General features: G+C 31.6%; 1 protein-coding gene across 1 annotated transcript in view; it reads left to right on the top strand.

Annotated features, from left to right (window-relative positions):
* LOC129218383 (protein ECT2-like) overlaps nucleotides 1-19,218 on the top strand; it is a 59,428-nt gene extending 40,210 nt beyond the window's left edge. Inside the window, exons 7-10 of the mRNA XM_054852632.1 lie at nucleotides 3,779-3,930; nucleotides 4,706-4,791; nucleotides 7,999-8,161; nucleotides 18,847-19,218. Of these exons, the coding sequence (XP_054708607.1) occupies nucleotides 3,779-3,930; nucleotides 4,706-4,791; nucleotides 7,999-8,161; nucleotides 18,847-18,945 (500 nt within the window). The 3' untranslated portion in view covers nucleotides 18,946-19,218. The remainder of the gene's footprint in view (nucleotides 1-3,778; nucleotides 3,931-4,705; nucleotides 4,792-7,998; nucleotides 8,162-18,846) is intronic.
* The last annotated feature ends 496 nt before the right edge of the window (nucleotides 19,219-19,714 follow it).

Here is a 19,714-nt window from a genome sequence, read left to right as displayed (position 1 = left end):
TTGCCCAGCGGGCTATTGAAATTTTACCAAATATCATTAAATTTGTAAACACAGCTCAAGAAAATAAAAAAAAGCTATCTACTTCAAGTTTTAAACTTGTTTCAGCCCATATAAATGATCCCCTACAAACAGCCAAATTATCATTCTTTATTTCAATGACATCTGAAATTGAACCTTTTTTGAAAGAATACCAGACGGATGTTCCAATGGTTCCGTTCCTCCACACTGCAATTACCACAGTTATCAAGTCTGTCATGTCGAGGTTTGTGAAGCCAGAGATTTTAAACACCACTGATCTGAAACTGATTGATTTAAGTGACAAAAGGAATATATTGCCTGCAGCAGAAGTAGATTTAGGGTATGGAACAAGACAAGCGCTAAGAAAAAAGAATTTGGTGAGCAAAATACCTGACACAAGCATCTTAAATTTTCGCAAGGACTGTCTAAAGGCTTTAAAAGTACTTGCTGCTAAACTTTTGAAAAAATCACCTGCATCATATCCATTAGTTGGAGCATTTAGTTGTTTTGACCCATCTATAGCAGCTATCAAATCTCTTAGAAAGATTAAAATTCGAAAATTGTTAAAAAATATTAGAAGAAAATAGGCACATTAGCAGCTTATTGGCTGATAAAGCTGAGAAACAGTTTCACACACTTTGTTCTGAGCCTGCTGTACAAGAAGAACTAAAAGCTTTCTCTCATTCTTCTCAGCGGGTGGATCATTTTTGGAGCAATTTATTTAAAAGGTCTACCAATTCTGAGGCAATATATGCTGTTATGCAGATTGTTATGATCTTTTCGCATGGGAACTCAAATATTGAAAGAGGATTTTCGGTTAACAAAGAATGCCTTGTCGAAAACATTAAAGAAGATTCTCTGATAGAACAAAGAACTGTGTACGATGCAGTATTGAATAATGGGAAAAACATATTAAATATTGAGATAAGCAAAAGTCTAATGCACTCATATAAAAATGCCAGATCACGTTTATCTGAAGAAACTAAGAAACGAGAAAGAGAAGACAAGGATAAAGATATTGAAAAGGCCAAAAAAAAAGGAAGTTTAATCTTGAAAAAAAACAATTAGAGGCCAAAATTAACAAGATGAAACAAGACGCCTCAAAGGAAATTGAAGCACTGAAAGAAAAAATAATGAGTTTGAATGATGGTAAACTGTAATGTAATGTGTATAATAATATATATTTAAAATTATTTGTAGAATTAATTAGTCAATTAATTAAAAAACTACAGTTCACTATAAACTTTTTTCTTGGTTAAATTTTTCATAATCAACTTTTCTTGGATCAGTTTTTGATGATGCATGAAACTTATTTTAGAAAAAAAATTGGATATTTAAAGGTAAGAACTTATTTATAAAGTTTCATTTCTCTGAGAAATATCATTTATGTACCATGTTTTATTTAATCAAGGTCACAATTTAATAATTGTCTAGTTAGTACAAGGTCAAACTTGTTTGGCAAAAAAATGCATTTGTTTATTTTTTAATGTGGAGAGAGAATGCTTGAAAAAGAGAGTGTAGTAATGTATTTTTAAATGTGGAACAGACATTACTTTGTAAAGAAAAATTGTTCTATCTTGTTAAATAAAACTAACCAATAGTATAAATTCCTCTTTTATTTTTCTAACTATTTAGCAACCTCAAAACATTTTACGTTAATGCTAAATATTTTAGGAAAGATATGTCTGATACAGCCAAACCCAGATAGTATAGAAAAACAGTCGAACATTGCTCACAGAACATTTTTCATTACAGACAATGTTTATATGTGAAACTAATTTATGTATTACTACACTTTTATAGTGAGCAACAAATGTTGGTTGACAGTTTTGAAGTCTTAATTAATAATAAAGAAACTCACTGGAATCATTGCGGTACTCTACTCGCTTTCAATTTGATATTTTTGGCTGTTAGGGAAGTACCGCGGTTTTCTGCAGAAAATTTTTAAGAAATTATTTCAGTTTGCAGACAGTTTAAAATTTTATCTTGATCTGGATACAGCTAGGTGTATCACAACATCAAGGAGGAGTCAAAAAATAACTTAAAAAGGTGTAAAATGACGCTATAAGAAAAATCAGGGAAAATTTTTGTCAGACAGGGAAAAGTCAGGGAAACTGATTTTGCTCCTGCTGTGGCCACCCTGAACTGATATCCATCGTCAGAAGTCGAACTGGGCCGATATTGGGTCCGCTTTGCAACCCCCTTCACAAAATTCCATATCGTAAAAGCGGCCCCATTCACCAATTTCCTCATTGTAAAAAAGATTCACTATATGTAGCAGATACCCTGCAATTAAAATTTGTTTGAATGCATCACTTTTTAAGATCTTTGATTGAATCTAAGAATTTTAAGCATCTTTTTTAATACATTACATCATTTGCTCTTATTATACTCGTTAAGGGTTTGTCAATAAAGTATCAAGACTAAAAATGCTTTGATATTACGTTTTGTCAGAAATAAAAAGGCAAATTCATGAAAAAAAAATTTTTATAAGAAAAAAGAAAATTCACAGAAATATTTTAGTTTTTCACAAAATTTGGACCCAAAAAATAAGACCTGGATCAACCCTTGATTGCATAATTTCATCTCAAGTTTCATTTGAATGCTGTTTTTCCCTTTGTGTATTTTGAGTTGTTTTAAATGCTACGTTGTAATGAATTAAATGTACACATCCAAATAAAAACCACAGATAGTTTCTCTAAATAGTTATGCTTTTTAGACCTGAACGTTTTTTGTTCGAAAACTATGTCTGATATAAACCTTCTAAATGTAAGATAAATAAATACCTTTGTGCTGAAAAGTAAAGTAAGAAATAACAACGTCAAAAAAGCACCAAATGCAGATTACTGTGGACAACATGTGTTTCGGTGTGTTCCAATGCAAAAAGTAATGAGCTTACGGATGAAAAGACATCGGACAAAAGCCATGAGATAGATAAGCAAACAGCTTAAAAGATAAAAATAAAAATAGCAGATTAACCAAACATCAATGAGAAAATTATAAACCTATAAAGAACCAATAGGAATGAGATGAGAACAAAGGGCTTTCACAGGCAGTCAGGCCCAAGAAAAAAGAATTCAATTGGATAAAGATTAAGTCAAAGCTGAAACAAAAAGAAAAAGCCAATAGCTGTGAACCACAAGAAAGGAAAAGCTTTTGCATACTTTTTTATTTTTCCATTCATTTTTATTGATCTTGCTTTGTTTATTTTTAACTTTTTTGTCATGGGTTGACATGTCCCCCCTTTTCTTCTATTTATCTTTATTTTTTCCTTTTCTCCTTTTCCGAGGAAAAAAATTGTTTGTTTATTTCATTTCCTGATGTTTTTTCTTCCATTCAGCTTTTTCTTTCTTGCCATTCACGGTTATTGACATTTTCTTTTTGTTTCAGCTTTAGCTTAATCTTTGTCCAATTGAATTCTTTCTTAGGGCCTGACTGCCTATGAGGGCCCTTTGTTCGCATTCCTGTTGGTCCTTTATTGGTTAATAATTTTCTCATTGATGTTTGGTTAATCTGCTATTTTTATCTTTTAAGCTTGCTTATTTATCTCTTGGCATTTGTTGGATGTCTTTTCATCCGTAAGCTCATTACTTTTTGCATTGAAAAAGGTGTTCCTTGTAACGCTGACACATGTGTCTGCAGTAATCTGCAATTTGTGCTTTTTTGACATTGTTATTTCTTACTTTACTTCTGAATGTAGTTTGACTTTTTAATGTGTGACAGAAGTTTTTCACTCATATTTTGTGATATACTCTTTCAGAGTACAGAAATGTGTTTGCTATAGTGGCTTGGTCATCAAAAGAATTAAAAGAGCTGCTCTATGCCTTCATTTTAACAGAGGAGACATGTAAAAATACATTTCTTCATTCTCTTTGCAGACAAGTTGCCGACAGTGTTTGCAAAGCTGATACAGTAAGTTGATTTTATTTAAGATTTCAGGCTTCCAGTGGGATAAAATGTTCTGCAAATTTATTCTAAACATGGCAATTTGGCACAAAAAAAAATGATCCCCCATTTTGGATCACTTTTCGGGGGATCCTAGATCCTCGGGATTTAGACCTCTGAAACTGAAAATTTGCATAGGTGAATTTCAAAAGCATCTCTGTGCACCTATATAAAATTTCATCCAATTCAAAGATAGTCGGGAGCCGTTTGAAAAAAATAGATTAGTTAATGTGGCAAGTATCTTATGTAAAAAGTGTCAAGTTTTTTTTCTGTATTTCAGTAATATATTATTAAAATCTGGATTTTGTAACTCCTGTCTGTATGTGTGAAAATTCTGCCACAGACTTTTGTAGCCAATATCAAAATTCTAAACAAGGCTAAATATTTGGAAGTGAAAAAATTTACAAATGAGCACTGAAAGTGGATGGTAATCTCAAATTGGTTGCCATTTTGTTGATAGATTGTTCTGTCCTTTGTAATAACAAAAATTATTAATTAATCCTCATGATTTTTGAGAAGTGTCTCATTTCCCCCTGGTGTTTCATAGCTATGTTTTATTTATTGCTTTCATAAAACAGTCATTCTTGTGAGTGGAAAGCATTCTGTCATGTAAATTGTCAACCCCCCCCCCCCGACACCATTCTTATTATAATTTTTTAAAAATCCTTTTGTGCTTTCATTATTATTGTTATTTCCATAGATATTTTTACATTTTATTCTATATTCTCCATCCATGTTTCAGGAAAACCTTCTCACTAAGCTAGATGCTCAACAATTAGCACTGCAGACTTCAGAAGGTGCTGGAAATATGCTGATAAAAGCACTGAGGTACATTTGAGACAGATATATATATATATATAATATATATATATATATATATATATATATATATATATATATATATATATATATATATAATCTTTTAATACTTATTCACTCACCCTCCAACCATACAAACAATGACATGAAACCTACTTTTAGGTAATTGTGAATCTCTCTGAATTCATTAATTATTTGTTAAGGCATGTAAAATGCATGGTTTGTGCCCTTTTAAAAATCCTTGAAAAACTTTAAAATGTACTTTTTGTCCTTAAATTTTGGTATTAGTTTTTTTAAGACTTGCATTTAAAAACATGTCACAAATTTTGTTTGCAAGAGACTACACAAAAAATGCTGAGTTTCTCTGATTTTATTTGTATACTCTGACAATTCGACTTTTTTGTTAGAAAAGTATGATTATGTTGTGAAAGTAAGGAGTAGGAGTTATCTAATTTTCCTAAAATTAACATTTTTTAAAGAACTCCCCTATAATTCCTAATATTTTGAGTTTTGTCCTAAATGTCCTAAAATTTTAATTTTTTTACCGCTCCCACCAAAATTGATTCTAACTTTTTCTACTAATCTTGTTTACTTATAATTTTGCAGTCTAGTGTATGAGATAGTAAACACTAGACTTGGACCTTCAAATTTTTAGCTGTTGCCTAACTAACTTTTTAGCCCTTTTTTTTTTTTTTTTTTCAAAGTAGCCATTTTATCAGGTAAGGGAATGTGAGGCAAAATTAAATGGTTATGATCACTTACTTTTTTCAATGTGAACAAATTGGAATTTTGTTCTAAAATTTATAGTTCTGAAAAAAAGAGCAGTATATTCTATTTTATAATAAATTTTGCATTGAAAAGTTATCTTTTATTTTTGGCAGTAACTTTATGCCTCCGAAAAAAGGTGAAAATTTTCCCCCCTTTTTTTTCCATTTGGCAAAGTAAAAAATGAAAATTTTTTTGAATTATTTTTGTATTTGATTATTAAAGAAATAATTTGATCAAAAGAATGAGTAAATAAAAGAATGAATGAAAAAATGAAAAAAAAGGGGGGGAAATAAATTAATTAATTTACGAGAAAAAATGGATAAGTGAATAAGTAAGAGAATAATTTAAAATAAAGGAATACAAAAAAAAAAAAAATTAATCTATATATGTAAGAGTGACAGTGTTTCTTTGTTTGTTCCGGATGGCCAGAAGACCCCGTAGCACCTACAGTCCTGAAACTTAGCACAAAATTCGAACATACCCGGGGGATCTGCACCTCAAAGACGAAATTCTAAATTTCGAATTAGTTTTTTCATAATTAACTAATTAAGCTCAAATTTTACTGTTTTTTTTCCACTTTTTTGCTTAATTATGGGTTAAACAATTCCAACAACCCTAACATTACATATATGGTTGAAAAGGGTTTTCCTTTCTGAACAAGATGATATTTGTTCCATTTCTCTCAATTAATTAGAACGGAAGGTATAATTGATTCTAATTGAGATTCTAATTGAGCAACTTTTCAAGGCTAACCTTGATTTGCGTTTCTGCTGTGAGGTCATTTTTGGTATGCGGATGAAATAAATTTCTGGAGTGATGTACAAAAATCAAACGTAACCCTGGGGGTCTTCATGTCAAATCTTAAATTCTGAATTCGGGACTAGAAAATTTTAAATGAATTTTCAAACACATGGTTGAAAATGTCCATCAATTCTTGAGACGGCCATCTTGCGCAGTACACATGTGCAGAAGACCCGACAAACAAATTCTAGCTTTAAAATCAGAAAGAATAACTTAAAAAATCAAAGCGACTCTCTAACCACAGAGAATTCTTACGGAGGTAAAAAAAAATTATTATATTCAATTCAAGCAATGAATTATCACGCTTAGAAATGTTGCAAAATGTTGAGATTTATGCAGTGGAAAAATGAAACAGGGCAGAAATTTAAAAGCATTTAGTTTTTATTTGTAAATTCAAGTGTTAAAATCATGTTCATTATGAACTTCATGCACAAACATGTTACTTAAATGGTCAACTCACCATTTTAACTTAAGACACAAGCTTTTATAAAAAAAAGAAATGATAATGCTGCAGCAAAACGTGTGTGACGTCACACTGACGAATCAGCAAGAAAACGTCATTGCCGATTCGTCCCCCACATTTGCATGAGAAAACATCGGAAACAAATTGGAATCTCAACACAAAAGGGAGACTACGGCGTAATGTAACCGTATGTAATTTGACAGCAATAAATGCAATTATCCTTACCGTTTTCGGTAAAACCTTTCAAAATAATTACTCAAACGATGAAAGACGGTAAGATAAAATGTTTCCTTCAAATCAAAGCCGAGATTGAATCTTAAACGATGCTTAGAAACTTCTTTTAAAGTTGTATCTCTAGCATAAACTTTACGCTTTGAGTTTCAACTTTCATCTGCTAAGAGTGGTAACCATCTTGCCCAGAAAGGCGACTTCAGCGTAGTTTAATCCTCCTGCGGCGACATTTAACGAATGTGTTAAAGCTTGCTTTCGTCTGCTATGAAAAACGAGTCTCAATGTTGTGTTTGGTAAAATTTCCAAAATAATTGCACAAACCATGAAATACTAAAAAGAATCCAGTTTTTTCTCCAATTTGAGGCCCAGATTCAGTTTTTATCGGTAAATAATAATAGGGTTGAGGAATTATTTTACACTTCAAAGATACTGTTTGGTGTCTTTTTTGGTTATTTGGTAAAACATTTTAAATTGCAGAACAAACCGTTTCATCCGCTGAAGAGTTTTAAAGCGACTGTAAATCTAATTAAAAGTTTTGGCGAATAGTTTTAAATTTCAAAAAAACTTTAATAGTTTTTTTGATGTGTACTGCTAAAAAAATGATCTTTTGTTGTAGTTTCCCTGAATTTCACTAACAACAACTGTGTTGAAATGCAATCTTTTTGCATCCTTAACAAGTATTGATTTTTTGTAAAGAAAGGAAGAGATGATGGAAAGTAGTGGATTTTTTTATAAAATTTATTCACTGCTCAGTGAGAGTTTATCAGAATAGTGTTTAATCATTTGAGACAATGTTTTTTTTTAGTTAAAGTTCAGTTACCTTCATTAAATTTAAAAATACTGGCATCAATAGAAATTAACCTGGTTGAAAAGTATCAGCCTAGTAAGTTGCAGTTCTGCTTTTTAAATCTTGTTTAATGTAAGACTTTGAAGTCATTTTGTTTCTGTTTCAGCAAAACTCGAGATAAACTAGGTCGAGCTCTATCGATGCGTCGTACACCAACGAAAAGGGGCCTCAGCAGAGCTGTATCTACCATGATCAGCCCCTTGAGACACTTTGGAACACCTTCTCATAATATGCCATCTCTGAGATTATCTTCAGTTACAAATTTAACAGTAAGTAAATCATGGTTTTTATTTTAAGTGGGAATTGCTATTTTTAAAATCCTTCTGTATGGGTAATTGGAATAATTCTTACCAATTTTTAAAATGTCTCTTGTAGTTTGAATTCGTTGTCATAATTTCCAACATGAATAAGTAAAAACGTACTTTTTTGGCAAACACACTAATATTAATTACATGTAATATTTAAAATTGTATGTTGTCTTTAATATTTCAGTGCTTTTTCATGGTTAATTATTTTTATTTTTTTTATGTTAGAAAGTATTTTAGCATAACACTTCATTAAAACTTCTCATTTTAATTTTTATTTCAATAAATTATTTTTTAGTTTCTTTAATTCATATAACATCCTAATGTATATTTTCACATTCTTGTTGCACCTATACAGTTTTTCTAAAGAAACACCAAAAGAAATAGATATTGACACAATTTAAATGTAATTATATATTATCTATTATTTGAAAGCTTTAACTTACAGAAAAATGTAGACTGTTTAGAAAATCTGGGAAGTGTCAAATTATCTATTCACTAATTTTTTGTATGCAGTAGCGCTGCTTATATGAATCATGTTTCTTTCAAACACTTGTGATTCAATAAAGCAAGAATTTATTTTTTGTATTTATTATTAATTTTTTTTTTTTAGTGTGTAACTCTGCTTACGATTTGAGAACATAATTTTTAGTGAAATGAGATAAGTTATCATAAGAAGTATTCACTAAAAATATTAATACTTTGATAATTTAAAGAATTTTATCCTAAAAACAGTATGAAGCGGCAGTTACAAAATTAAAATTTTAATTTATGTGCTTTAAAAAATGTATGCATTGAGTGCTAAAAATAGGTAGTACAGTGCCTGCTGCTTATTAAAATCACTTTCGTTCTGAGGACATTTGATGTTATTATGCAGCTAATTTTATAAACCAACATACCTACACCCACTTAAATAAGTAAAAAGTTTTGAAGTTTAAATGCTCGAAGAATGAAAAGAATTACTTCAGTTTATTTTTGAGTATTTCAGAATACAGTTGTCATTTTACACATGAGGTACTTTTTTACACAAGGGTCTTAAGCAAACAACAATTCCCCAATGTTTTAATAGAATTGGAGAGTTAAAGATTCAATAGCGCTTGAAAGTTTACAATATATTTTGTAACTTTCAACATTATATTTTCCTCTTTGCTCTAAAGTGTATCAAATAACATCAAGCAGTTTTCTGACGTTATTGTAAAGGGCAAATTTGGCAGAGATTTCCTCATTGTCTAAGCCCGATTTTTTTTCACTATTTGATGCTTCTGTATGAATTTTTTACACATGTTGTTCAAAAGTTTCATTTTATAAAACGGCAAATGTGATCTCATTAATGGACAGTTCACATTGTTTCTGCTCTTCCACATTGGATTTTAAAAAGCGGCTGATTTCATAATCCAATGATTCTATTAGTGGCGGATACTGTAATTGTGTGATCCAGACACTCCTTTTTCAATATCATAAAGCTACCTATTGCCCTCAGAATTTGCACCTCATTGCTCCAAACATTTTCCGATTTTTCTCCAGTGTTCAGGGATCAGTTTAAGCATCTGTTATCAGTTTCTTCTTTGGGTGATTTGGCCTCCTACCTTTTCTTTAAAAGTAGGGAATCAACCTGAACACACATGTATATGGTTAAGTTTCTTCTATTCTTTCCTTTTAATATGCTTTTTTGATGTGTATTTTCTACTCTGTCACACCTTGATTGAGTTAATCATCATTTTTAATTGAGTCATTTACAGCAAAATAGTGTATAGGTTTTTTTTTCTTTTTTTTTAAAATATTTTTTTAAAATTAAATAGTAAATTGTCAAGACGTGTAACATTTTTCTGATCTCTTTTCATGTGTATGTACAAAAGTTTACAGTCTCAAATGCTGTACAGTTTCAAACATTTTTTCTACTATTGTGATGATATTCCCCCTACAAAATAGTTTAAAATTTGTTCCTTCCCATATTATATAACTCTGATAGCCAAGTCCTTGCTTTTTTGAGTGCACAAGCTCAAATTCATTAATTCTAGGAATAACTTCCTAGATAAGATGCTATTGTGCTGCATTTGCACTTTTCTCTTTTCTTTCTGTCAATGATGTTTCTCATTATGTGCAGGGATTCAGATAATTACACTCAATCTTGTATCCAGTTCACCAAAAAGGGATGGGGGAGGGGATTTGGGTCATTTTTGCGATGAGCAGAATCTAGTTGACTTATGAATTTTATTTTGGCTATAAGTTTGGGAAAACAGTATACCCTCAAACAGTAGATTGGGGCCGCATTTTAATAAATTCATCAAAATGAAAACTTTTTTACTTGATCTTTGAATAAAGTAGCTTAAGGGGGAGGGGGGTTGGGTTTTCAGCATCAAAAAGTTCAGTTAACTTTTTTTTTTTTTTTTTAAGAAAATGGTTTGATTAAATTTTTTAAAACATTTTTGTGCATTATTATGTATGGTTTTAAGAATATTCTATGAATTTTTCATCAAAAATATCCACAAAGCCCATGACAGAGCTCTTCCCAGAGCACCTTTGGAGAAAGATGATTTGTGGTGTTCACTGTATCTCAGCTGACATTGTTTGACTTTAAAATTTTTGGGTGGCAATTGAAGTAAAAAGTGCTATTTTTCACAAAAAATTCCACTATTTTGTTAGTAAAAATCACATTAAATAAACTCAAACTCATTGTGGGGGGGGAGAGGTTTTTTATATGCAGAATGTGTGTACAAAATTTGAAATGGATCGGTCAATTGATTTTAAAATGGGAGGGAACACCGACTTTGAAAATGTGGTTTTGAGAAAGACGCTTTTTTAAAGTTATAGAAGCTAAAAGGCAGCATTTCCAGCTCCATAGAAGACAGTCCCTGTAGCAGCTTCGATTTCCTCAGCTTTTTCTTTTTTCATTATTTATTTATATTATATTTAACTAACCCTAAGCAAGCAGCACCGAGAAAATATCGGTTGCTGTATCAAAAAAAAAAAAAAAACTGATGGACATTACTGTAAATGTCAAAGAAAGTTATCTTTTTTTTTTGAATAACTTCTATATGTTTTTTATCAAATATTAAACATTTTGGACAAAAACAAAAAAAAAAGCTTTATTTATGAGCTGAATACTTAATTTTTCAGAGCATATTTTTTATTTTCAAAAGAAAGATTTTAAGTTATGATTTTGTTTTGAAAATGAATTTTCTTTGCCAGCAATTGCCATACGTTATGCCAGAAGCCCTGCTTGCATTGAGTGAACAGCGTTTCAAGACATTTCATACTAGGTCAGGTTATCAAACAAGATCGAGGTCAGTTTTGTGGGTGGCTTTCATGTGAAACGTTTGCTGTCCTGCCTTTGTTGAACTGTCTTATTCCTACGTTTGTGGATAGTCACTTTACCTTACTATATGTTCCTCTACTGCACTTTAGCAATGTTTTCAAATTGCCATTGATTTTTTTATTTTATTCAAAATGATTGATTTATCTGTCGCACAAAAAGTAATTCAGTGTTTCATTAAAAAATGATACTCTCAGTTTTCTATTTAATCGGCTTTTCAAAGCTATTTGTTTTTTCCTCTCCTTTATCCGTATAGGTATATAATTAGGTAGGAAATGCGTCTGATTTAAATTCTGAACATAAATGTGTGTCTGTTTCTACCCTATACAAATCCATTGCACTGACAACCATAAAGTACTATCAATAGTTCAGTATACGGGATGTTTTAAACATGTCTGGAAATTAAAGATTTAACATTTTTGTTTTTAAATTTTGAATTCTTGGTGATTTTTTTCTTCTTTTTGCTCATATTTACGAGTATTGTGATTTTTCTTCAGTATAGAAATATCAATGCACTAAGAGATGAACAACTGTCATTTAAATAATATTTGATTTAAATTTAAATCTCCTCCAATTTTTGAGATTCTTCTAGGGTTATTTTTTTTGAGCATTTAAAAAAATGTTAAAAATTTTTTCATCTCAGATTATATTATTGTAGCAAAAAATAAAATCTTTTTTCAAACCATTTCTTTTCCTTAACATTTTTGTTTTTCCCTTTGAAATACAGTATAACCCAGTTTTAGTGATTGTTAAGGGACTGAAAAAAGGTATCATTAAATCAAGGATATCGTTAAATTGAGGAGCATAGACACTTAATGGAGTCAAATCCGGACCAGTGAAACGTATCGTTAAATTGGGTACCATTAAATCGAAGTTATACTGTATTTTAAAGAAATAGTATTAATTACAGTTATGTTAATTTGTTTTTTCTTCTTTTAACTATGATTTCCTCTTATTATTATTTTGTGTATCTTTTATGCTTTGATTCTACTTTTTCTTTTGGTAAGATTTTGTTTTTTTTTTACATCAATTTTGGTTAATTGTAATGTCATTTTTAAAGCATATGCACCAACAATTTTTTCTGAAAGTGCTGTTTTCAATTTTTAAAATTCTAGTTTGTGACTGTATGGATGAATCTCAAGAATTACCTTAATTTTGGGTAGATAAGCAGTGGCTAATACATGTCTTCAAGTTGAAATTTAACATCTGCAGCATATCTGAAGAATCCCCCCCCCCCCCCCCCCCATTCCTTCTTTCTTAGTATTTCTCATGTTCGCCCAATCAAGCAGCAATATTAGAATTCATTCAAACGCAAGTAGAGCTCTCAAATTGCACCATGAAGCATGTTTGCTCTCATTAAGCTCGACTTAAACCTGCGTTAGGTTGCTCCGATTTTACAGCCGTTTGCTGTTGTTCTTTACAATGTTGCCAGATTCGTAATGGTACCAAATGTTTCACGAGCCTGAAAAATGGAGGAATTGCTAACTTGTTTGAATAATGTTTTAAAATGTCCCAATGGTGATGATTTTTTTAAAAAAATTAATTGATAAATAGTTAAGCAATTTTCCTATGTACGACTATAACACGATGATTTGAAAACTTTTCATCGAAAGTAGATTTATGTATCTGGCAACCCTAGTATTTTGCATGTGAAAATCAAGAGCAGTCGCGTATATAATAAATTATCGCATCCGTATATATATGGAGAGAGATAAAGGAGTGAGGACGCCATGTTTTGATATGCTCTTCTGTGGCGTATACCATGGAGATTCTTATCCAATTTACTTTTATTTTTAGCAGTGATTGGAAGTAGCGCGCTACAAGTAGTGACGCTACTATAGTAGCCACATTTTTTGTTGGCTTGTTGTGTAGCGCGAACTATAAGTAGTTTATGAGCATCGATGCAAAATATTATTAGTTTAGTGATTTCTGGAAGCTACTTTTAAATAAACTTAAAATTTAAAAAAAAAAAGAAAAAGAATCAAGGTTCAAATGAATCGGCAAACTTTACATTAGCAGATGCAATGAGAAATAAAACTCATAAAAATGAGCTGACCCTCAGGTATATCATTTTGGCACCATACGTTCTATCTGTTTGATGCCATTAGTTTGACATCGTAATTTTCGTACTTTGCCTATATTTGTAGCAATAACCGCCAATTTAATAACTCGTTTTTTTTTTACCTGCTTGCCAAGAATGTCCACATGTACCACAAAAACATTAATCCACCTAACTCGATCAAAGCTCATCTAAAATGTGTTTTTAAAACTACAAATTTGAAAATTTTTCATGAGAGAAATCCCCAGACCACCTACCATGGAGTGAATATTATACCAGGGTTCGTACGGGTTATGGAAATCTTGGAAAGTCATGGGAAAAAAATTAGCCAATTTCAGACCTGGAAAAGTCATGGAAAATTGAAATTTTCATTGAAAGTCATGGAAATTAATTTCATGTCATGGAAAAATGTCCTGAACAAAGTGAAAGTAACAGTAACTGAGGGAGCATTAGAAATCTTGAGTGATTTAACAGTATAGCAGATAAAACCTATTAAAAGTGGAAAATTGAACGATCCCGAAATCAAATCTGAATTTTGAAATCTCATTGCATCCATTTCTGAAGCAGCCGCGTGCCTTTTTTTGCAATGTGATTTTACTGCTTTGACATCACTTATTTTGAATTTGCTGTTATTTTCAACACTTCTTATGTTTCATAATATTGTAGTAGCGAAATTTACATTCTTAGTTTTGCCCCGCCCACTCAAAAAATAGCAATTCAATTGCATCAGAGTTCGATTCCATCACTCATACATAGGAATTTTATTATTAAATTTATCAGAGTTTATCTTAATTTGTTGAAGGTTTGAGAAAATAAAGATATTTAGTCTGGCGATAGAATACAGAAAAAGAGGAATTCTAATTCTCTAAAACAGTAGTGCAAATGAGTAACTAAAATGTGCAAATAAGTAAACAAAACAAGTATACTTTTGAATCAAAAGATTGATTCATAGCTGAATGGTTTTTTCAAAAAAGATCTGGCTTAGAAGCATAAAAAACTAAACTATGTGGCTTTACTTTAAAGAACCAAAATACTGTCAAGTTATGTGGATGATTAAACAGGGGTCTGTCCAGGATTTTTCACAGGGTCCGTTTTTTTGTGAAAAATAAAATAATTTTGTGAAAAGTGAATTATTTTTGTGAAAAATAAAATAATTTCGCAAAAAAAAAAAAAAAAAAAAAATTTGTTAAATCGAAATTTTAGAATTTAGAGCAGGCACAAACTACATCATTTAAACTAAAGTAGAGAGTTTTCCTCTGCTATGTTGAGAATATCATTCTGGGGTGTTTTTCTAGTATTTAGCGGGGGGGGGGGGCGGCATCGCTAACTCAAGTTGCAATATTTATCTACCATTCTACATTATGTTAAATTACACTAGAAATATTTCTGTACAGCATTTAAAATAATTGTAACAAAAAAAAATAATAATAATAAATAAAATTCAGACGGGGGGCTTCAGCATTTAGTTTTTTTGACCCAGGACACTCTTAAAATTGCACAGAATTTCACTTAAAACTTATAAATTCCGTGATTTTAACAAAAATAAAAATAGATTTTATTTGTTTACTTCTTAACAAAGCGTACTAAACATCAAAAATTCAAAAAATCGGAATCCCATAGCGGATGCAAAGAGATCACAATTCTCAAAGTGAAGGCATCAAAGGTATAAAAACGGCTTGTAAAAGAAATATTTTTGATAAAATTATTTTTAAACTAGGGGGCTATCGCCCCCTGCTCGCTATCGCTCGCCAACCCCCGGAACTGCTTACGCAGTTCCCTGTGGATCGCTTCGCGATCCATGCTCACTTCGCTCGCTCGCTGTATGCCAATACATTAGCCTAGCTAAAATTTTCCGTAAAAATTAAAGTTGGTAATTGCATTTAGGTCACCATCCATTTAACCAATATGAAAATTACGTTCATAATGTTAATTTGTCTGCTTTAGCCAGATTTTCGACAGTTTAACTTTGCTGTATGTAAGATGACTGCCTTGGCAATGTGCACAACTTTACCATTATAGATACAAAAGTGTCTGTCATTGCTTTGGAGAGATTGCACTTCTACCTGTTGGTCCGCGGAAGGTATTTTATTTCCCTTCTACCACCCATTGGAAAACCAATGAAGGCATTCCCCTATCCGCCACCTGGGGACGCGCCCTCTAGGGGTTACAGGCTCCCCCGAGGGATGTATTTACATTATTTACACTCTTATATATATTTACATATTTACACTCTTATATATATTTACATATTTACACTCTTATATATTCTAATCTGAGAAAACTTCCTCATATACACAATTAAAAATGTCCCGTTTGGGAGCCACAACTGACACTGCTTCAAAAGATCTTGTTCTTGATAATGCCACATAGAGCTGGCCATGACTAAAAACAGGCTCAGAGAGCACCAAACATATTTTCTCAAACGTTTGTCCTTCTTGTTGTTATTCTGAATCCTTGCCACGTCACGAACAAAAAATGGTTTAACTAAAAACGCGAAAACTCGCCAAGGCTACTTTGCTTGCACAATACTAAAACTACTATAACCCAAAACAAATTTGGCGAAACCTTTCAGCTGAGAATAAAAGGAATAAAGTAAATTCTTTCTCGGTTATTCATTTTGAACTGAACTGTCGTACTGAAGCAGAGAATAGACGACGCTCAAAGCGCCTACGCGTTCAAAACAACATTGCCGATGAACATGATTGTGGAGCAATGTGTGAAGAATGCGAATTTTGTGGTGCTCTTTATTGGCAGAAAGAGCGTAATACTGCAAATAAATATACTAAATGTTGCCATGACGGAAAGGTGCGGTTACCGGCATTGTGTGACGCACCTGATCTGTTGAAGGAACTGCTGACTGAAAATTCCCCAGCCGCTAAAAATTATCGGCAGCGAATCAGAGAATACAACTCTGGAAATGGCTCGTCTTAAATTGGATTCAAGAACGGTTTCCTGCCTTCTTTGAGCTTTTCTTTGCTGATTAAGGTTGAAATGGGCCACAGCCCGACTCAAACTCATCTCAAAAAAAAAAAAAAGTTCGTTGAGTATTCTGTGATTCAAGATTTCAAAACAACGTAGAAGTTTGTTTACATGATTTATCGGCGAAGTGTTGCCAACAGAGGTTTAGAAATTCACCCCTTCATTTGCCGGCACGTAAGAGAATTATATATATAGATTGCATTTTAGAGTCCTATGATAAACATATCATTAATATCTGTGGACACAGCTAAAGCAAAAATAAAATTAAACCATTGATTCAGCATTTTAATTTTTGAATCATAAAAGAAAATGGAATTTTGCTTTAAAAACTTGAAGTGCGTGTTCTAACAAAAATAGACTTTTCGTTTATTTGCATCCTAATAAAACGAAGTTACTTGAAAAATGAACAAAATATGATTCTTATATCGGATGTTAAAAGATTGTATTTTTAAAAATGTAGACATCTAAAGAAAAAAAAAGGCAAGTAAAACAGTTTGTTTAAAGTTAATCATCCTTGTTAGCATCGAAAAATCAAACCCATATAATTTTCTCCCAAAATAACAGTTGAACATCGCACCGCACCATAGAAACGCAAATATTGACAAGCTGGTAAAATGATGAGAATATTTTCTAATCAAGTCATTATAAAGGTTTAACGCCTGACGCTAAATGGCGATAATTTTAAAGTTGGTAACCCTATCTGAAGCGATCACATTTTTTTCCCCACCCTTACTATCCCTTTGCAGTTCTAAGTTCATTTCGCTGATATATATTATTATTGTTTATTAAATCATCAGTGGGGGAGAAAAGTGCTTACCAAACGCCTTTTCAGAAAAGTTTACAACAACACCGCTGCTAATTAGCTGTGATAAAACAAACAAAATTATTTGAAACCAAACTTATTTCCAGCTGTTAATTTCTTTCAAAGAAGCAAACAACAAGCATTATATTTATTTGGCAGTAGCAATTTATTGCTTGCAGGAGCATCACAAGAGTGCCGATTTTTTTTCTTTGCAAAATTAGCAGATTTTGTATAAGCTGATCCCTCTAATTTGACTTTAAGAAAGGTTCCAAAAATTATCGGTTTAATATGCGTTACTTTGCTTTCAGATTTGCTCCTTCAAAAAACAATTTGTGAAAGATCCGATCTTGTTTATCAGAATTTTGTGAAGGGTCCGTTTTGGTTGATCGGGATTTTGTGAAAGGTCCGTTTTGTTTGACAGGGATTTTGTGAAAGGTCCGTTTTGGTTGATCGGATTTTTGTGAAGGGTCCGGTTAACGGACCCAAATATCCTCTGGCCAGACCCCTGTTAAATGCACTGTTGGGACACTACCTGTTTAAAAATCAGACATTTAAGCATCATCATATTTGTTTCACTGCATTTTTACTTTACTTAAATGTACGATGAAAACAAATGAGAATAGTTTAGTTTTTTAAGTGTACACTTATATTTTTTTCCATTATGAGTAAGTGCTTCAATGAGACTGTGGCATTCCATGTACACGTTTTGCTAATGCTCCTTTGCAAAAATTAGCAAGTTTGAGATTAAATACTGCTATTCTCTTTGTGTAATGAGGTCATGAAAATTTTCATTGAAGTCATGAAAAAGTCATGGAATTTTTTCATCCGAATAGAGTATGAACCCTGTATACTCAGAATTAGGTTCATATTTTCTTAACCCGAAAAACTAAATGCCATTATCTTTCCCCATGTTTGAGATATGTTTGAAGTAATTAAGGGACTCAATTTTCTACAGAATTTCATGTTTACATGGAGCTTTTTTTTTGTGTTTGTAGTATGTGTGTGGGGGGAGGACACCAAATTACTGCCCCAAGTACACCACTGCTATAATATTAGTACAAACTGTTAAAACAAATGTGAAAAGACCCACAGATAATCAGATCGCCGATAATTGGCAGTTTACTGTATTTGTTTTAAATTTCTTAAAATATTTGTATCTAGATAATTTAACATAATATTTCATAGTTGTTTTTTTTTTCAATGAAGTTTACTTGATTTGTTTTTCTAAAATTACTACTTTAATTCAAAAGACAGCATCTTTTTTAAATTTGTTTTTAACTAACAGCTTAAAACTTTTTAATACTGCATTTTCTCTAAACATACAATACTTTTCAAGTAGGACAATGTGTGGAAACCATTATCCTTGGTAACGTAAATCTGGAAATTTTGGTGAACTTATCAGGGAATTTTTTTTCCCACTTTCATTCGCCACCCTGTAATATTGATTTTCTATACAATTTTTCAAAGTTTTAAAAGTATTTTGCTTTGCATTACAGGAGTTCGATCAACCCCCTCCTAGCCTGCCATCCTCCCCAATTGGAGGAAAAAAGTTGAAGAGCAGCTCCCTTGGAATATCAATGTCCAAATTGTTTTGATTGTATCCCAAAGAATGTTTTGTTGGCCGCCACTGGAGAGAATTGTCAGTGCACACTTTCCAGGTGCTGGACAAGAAAAAAAAAACTTTAAAAAGTGGTTTTATTGTGTGGACCGCATGAACATCTTACACTTTTCCCTCTACAATTACTGTAATATTTTGTAAATAATAGTTATTACATTGAAGGGTACTGTAATGATTTATGTCTGAACTTTAAGAAATCCGCAGAATTTTTTTTATAAATGTTCATACTCAAGTTGGTTGAATAAAAATGTTCTATGAAGTCTTGTGATGAAAAGTACAGTAATTTGAAACTACTACTTTTCATTTGAAGCTTTTTTTTTTTTTTTAAATTGAATCCACTGTCTTAAAAACTTTCTAGATTTTAGTTTTATCTTTTTTTAATTGAATCTGCGCTGCTTTGAAAACAATTTCAAGATGTTTGTTTTATAATATTTAGGTTTTTTTCCTCCTTTATTTCCTATGGATTTTTATAAATTATTTATGATCTGGGAATTTAAAGTGGTTTTAATGAGTGAGTTTCTGAACAAAGCCTGGTCAGGTTACATGTTGAGGGATATGAAACTTAATACAGTCATCTGTCAATAACTCGAAGTCACTAGGTTAAAACCTTCGAGTTATTGGTAGTTCAAGTTATGGGAACTTCTCAAAAGTTAAGGAAAAGTTTTTAAAAACCCAATGAAAACTTCGAAATAAAAGGAATATTCAAGTTATAAGGCTGGAGTAATCAAGAGTGGTTTGTAATTTGC

This window comes from Uloborus diversus, chromosome 1, assembly GCF_026930045.1.
Source record: "Uloborus diversus isolate 005 chromosome 1, Udiv.v.3.1, whole genome shotgun sequence".
Lineage (NCBI taxonomy): Eukaryota > Metazoa > Arthropoda > Arachnida > Araneae > Uloboridae > Uloborus > Uloborus diversus.
Note: the sequence above shows the minus strand (reverse complement) of the source record. Positions and strands in the feature narration are given on the sequence as shown.